The following is a 4,440-nucleotide window of genomic DNA, read 5'->3' on the forward strand; positions in this document are numbered from 1 at the left end:
TATAGAGAGATTTATCATCATGGTATTATGATTTTTTTGAAATCCTTAAGGGAGGGCACTTATCACCTATTTATCGAAATAATAATAATAATAATAATAATAATAATAATAATAATAATAATAGTAACAATATATTTTGAGTTGGCACATCCCACTCGAATCATTACATGTCTACAAATCCATTCACTAGCCTGAAGATGTTTTGTGGTATAATTAAATTCGATTTGAATAGATCATTATAAAAAAAATAAACAACCTAAATAATCCGTTAATTTTCCCCCCTGTTTTTTTGTAATTTTACACAATTTTAAAAAGCTACGATTTGATCCCCACGTTTAGTTTTTGTTAAAACAAAGGCACAAAGATTTACTGTGTTAATGGTGATCATATGTGGCTTACGGTATTTTAAGCTACGTTGACCACTAAATGTGATTTTATTATAAACCATGAATGATTATATCCCTTACTCAAGTGACCTTATTGTAATAAAAACTAAATATAGGAAATCAAATCGTAACTTTTTAATAATAAATAAATAGAAATGCACAAAAAATATGAGACTATTTAGGTTGTTTACTCTTTTAAAAAAAATGCATAAATCAATGATATACTAGTAATTACAATTAAGTGATAGAACAAATTAGAAAGCAGAGACAGAGTATATACAAAAACAAAAATCATGAATGATATTCTCAAAATATAATTGATATACATAAAAGTAAATATAAATTCAAATTCGATGAGAATATGACTACATATAAATTCGAATTCTTAAAGTAAACAAAATACTCAACAACCACAACATAATACTGAGATTAAAATATCCTAACAAAAGAGTCTGTTTTCCGTTCTTCGACTTATTTCCGCAACCAAGACATGATCTTGAATCTCAATATGATGTGGGAAGTGGTGTATTTGCATGCTTCCAGCCAAATGATTCATCAAACTCATAATGCCTTGAGCCCGCAACATCTTCAGCAGGAATTAAATCAGAAATTTCTTTCAAGTCCTCCTCCGTCAGCTTCACTTGTAAAGCGCCAATGTTATTATCCAGGTTCTTGATTTTGCTTGTTCCTGACATCATAAAGAATCAAGAAAGAGAACAAGTTATGCATAAGAAATATTCATATTAGAAATTCATCAAATGCTTACCAGGGATTGGAACAACATCATCCCCTTGATGGAGAACCCAAGACAGAGCTAGTTGAGCAGTGCTGCATTCATGTTTCTTAGCCAAATTCTCTACTCTCACATACAGTGCTTTGTTCTTCTCCAAGTTCTCAGAACTATATCTTGGGTGTGGAAACTAGAATTTATTGGCAAATATTCATTTAGCTAATTATTAAACTAAGGAGAATAACAGCTCTGATATCAAATTACTTATATAATTATGTATATACATACTATGCGTTCATGAACACTTTCTGAAACTCCTTTGCCTCCGAAAAAAACCCGACCAAGTGGACTGTATGTTACTATTCCAATTCCAAGTTCTCTGCATAACAAAGAGAAATTCATGTTAAAAATCTCAAACACTAAAAGAAGAAAGCGAACTTTATTTGAACCTGCAAAGTGGGACAATTTCATCTTCAATATCACGAGACCACAAAGACCATTCCATTTGAACTGCAGAAATGGGATGCACTGCATGAGCACGCCTGATTGTATGAGGGCTGGCTTCTGATAAACCAATATACCTCACTTTACCCTCTTCCACCAACTTCTTCAGTTCTCCAATCTATATAAACATGATTATGAATATAACTGTATATGATCATGAGTTAATCATGCACACACACATATATCTATATAAAGAGACTAGAGACTCACAGTTTCCTCAATAGGAACAGTCTGATCAACCCTATGCTGATAATACAAATCAATGTAGTCAACTTGAAGTCTCTTGAGACTGGCCTCACAACAAGCCCTCACATACTCTGGCTTCCCATTCACCCCCATACCTCCTTCATCAAGAGCACAACCAAATTTTGTTGCCAATTGGATCTTCTCTCTTGGCAACTCCTTCAATGCCTACAAAGACCAAAATTTTCACTTTTCTCTTTTAAATAATGAACCCAATCATTAGAAATTAATATAATTAAGAAAATAACTAAGACTTGCCTTGCCAATCAAGATCTCATTAGTATAATGTCCATAAATATCAGCGGTGTCAAAGAAGGTGATCCCTTGATTGAATACATACTTAAGGAAGGCTATCCCTTCTTCTTCTGGTAGAGGCTTGTTGTATCCTCCACTCAGTGTCATACATCCAAAACCCAACTTGGAAATCTGGCAATTTATGTATGCTAATCACAGAATTATCAACATGAAATGAAACTGGTTTATCACACACACACACACACACACACACACAGAGTGAGAAAGAAACAGAGAAAGACCTCTAGTCCTTGTGTTCCCAGTTTTACCCTAGGCATCTGGAGATGAGTGTTCTTTTCCATTGCTTCCCGCTATGCACTTGAAGATGAACCTGTTTTTTTTATTATTTATATATTCCTTTTTTTTTCGGACAAGATTGAAGATGAACCTGTTGAATTTATAAAGCTCAAAACTAGACCCAATCAAACTGAAGCTTCTTGGATAGATAGCACATAAAGGTTGACAAAAAAATGTTGACAAAGAAAAGTAGGAAAAAGTTGACCAAAAAATGTTTTTTTTTTAAAAAGAACCACAGGGGCTGTTATAATAATATGAAATAAGAGTACAGAGAAAGAAGCAGAGCTAAAACATGAAAATATGATAACAGAGGAAGAGACAAATCTAGGACAGAAAGAGAGGAGATACAAATCAGTTAAACTATGAATCCGGAATCAAGGAAAGACTTCATTATCCAATGAGGAAGATCGCGCCCGAAGAGGAAGAGATTTTCATCGGACGAATTGATGCCATGGGCGGCCAGATTGATTGCAGGAGTCATCCAGGTCAAGGGAATGCAATGAATGGAGGGAGAACCCAGCGCAGTAAGCAACGATCTAATATTGGCAAGTTGAGAGCAGAATCTCCACATGGTGACAGGGTTGGGACGACAAAGAATGCTGGGAATTGTTGATGTGTTGACGAAAATATGTTTGATATTGAGGCGATTGACTAAAACTGATTGGAGTGCAGCAAAGAGAGCAGAAAATTCATCCAAAGAAGAGTCGTTTCTGGAGATCGGGCAGTAACCTGCAAGATGGACAACATAGTTAGAGTTTGAGAGAAAGAAACCTGCAGAACATACCGAAGTGTCCGGATTGGAACTGGAGTGGGAGAAGAGAAATAATTCATCAGCACAGGTAAAGTTGTTCAGAATAAGTTTTTGCCCGAGCAAGCAACGGTTGCTGGCACAGAAGTCCTGCACATGAGAAAGGGCTCGGCAAGCAATTACAGGAATATTAATGGAAGCATTACGAAAGATGACATCGCAACGGGATTTCCAAATTAGCCAAGCAGCAGCTGCAATAATAGATTTATAGTGCTTAGAAAGGCCCAAATCGGTGAGCCAGGATCCCTCAGCAAAGCCATTGGGGAAAAGGATGAGCTTGTTAATCTTCATACCCAAATAAGTCCAAACCTGATTAGCCACAGAACAATGCCAAAACAGATGATCGATCGTTTCAGGAAAAAGACCACACATGGCACAAGGACTATTAGGGCCAAATCTCATATGATATAAAAAGTTGTTAGTAGAAAGACGGCCATGGAATAGAGTCCAAAGGAAATGCTTGACCCGAGGGGCAATATCCAACTTCCAGAAAAGTTGCCAACCAGGCCAGTAGCTGGAGTGAGTGAGGTTGTGATTCAGGAATTTGTAAACAGAGGTAGCAATTTTATGATGCTTGGTAACAGGATTCCAAATCCAAAGATTGCAAGAGTTGGGATCAATAATGCTGGAAGATACATTCTGAACATTAAAATTAGAACCAAAAACATGTTCTAAAAGGGTCGCATTCCATCTATCACCAATAATAACCTCAGAAATGGTTAACGAATCAACATCAGTATCCATATTAATAAAAGTAGGTTTGAGTGCAATGGGAATATCAAAGAGCCAAGGATCCCAACTAAAAGAAGTCTTAGTCGGATTAACGGAAATAATACGACGGTTGGGCAAGATGCGACTCGCAACTCTAGTAAGATTTCTAAAAAACCAGGAGCAATTAATAGGAGGTCTACACTTCCAGAAAATAAAATCTCCATATTTAGCCCGCATAATATCAACCCAAATAAAATTTTCGTTGTTAAGATACTTAAAAAGGTGTTTGGCCATCAGAGAATATTTAGCAAGAGAGAGATTACTGATACCAATGCCCCCCTCAGACTTGCCAGAATTAACCACATGCCAATTCACATTATGGATGCCCTTTCCATTGCTGTTTCTACTCCAGAAGAATTTCCTGACAGTTCTGGTGATTTCGGAAATAATAGATTCAGGAATGGGAT

At 36.1% G+C, this 4,440-nt stretch overlaps 1 protein-coding gene across 1 annotated transcript; it reads right to left on the reverse strand.

Annotated features, from left to right (window-relative positions):
- Nucleotides 1–802: 802 nt before the first annotated feature.
- Nucleotides 803–2,459, reverse strand: LOC120277315 (probable aldo-keto reductase 1). Its single transcript, XM_039284104.1, has 7 exons — nt 2,400–2,459; nt 2,122–2,289; nt 1,831–2,031; nt 1,566–1,738; nt 1,405–1,495; nt 1,153–1,306; nt 803–1,074 (listed from the first exon to the last, which is right to left on the reverse strand). The coding sequence occupies exons 1-7, from the start codon at nt 2,457–2,459 to the stop codon at nt 890–892; spliced, it is 1,032 nt and encodes a 343-aa protein (XP_039140038.1). The 3' UTR covers nt 803–889.
- Between the last annotated feature and the right edge of the window lie 1,981 nt (nt 2,460–4,440).

This window comes from Dioscorea cayenensis, chromosome 15, assembly GCF_009730915.1.
Source record: "Dioscorea cayenensis subsp. rotundata cultivar TDr96_F1 chromosome 15, TDr96_F1_v2_PseudoChromosome.rev07_lg8_w22 25.fasta, whole genome shotgun sequence".
Lineage (NCBI taxonomy): Eukaryota > Viridiplantae > Streptophyta > Magnoliopsida > Dioscoreales > Dioscoreaceae > Dioscorea > Dioscorea cayenensis.

Bases quoted from the DNA above. Each gene is read 5' to 3' on its own strand.
- LOC120277315 (XM_039284104.1), bottom strand. From the start codon at position 2,459: ATGGAAAAGAACACTCATCTCCAGATGCCTAGGGTAAAACTGGGAACA. The intron at 2,290-2,399 runs GTCTTTCTCTGT...ATAAATTGCCAG, and splicing joins TGGGAACACAAGGACTAGAG to ATTTCCAAGTTGGGTTTTGG. The intron at 1,739-1,830 runs GTGAGTCTCTAG...ATGTTTATATAG, and splicing joins CTGTTCCTATTGAGGAAACT to ATTGGAGAACTGAAGAAGTT.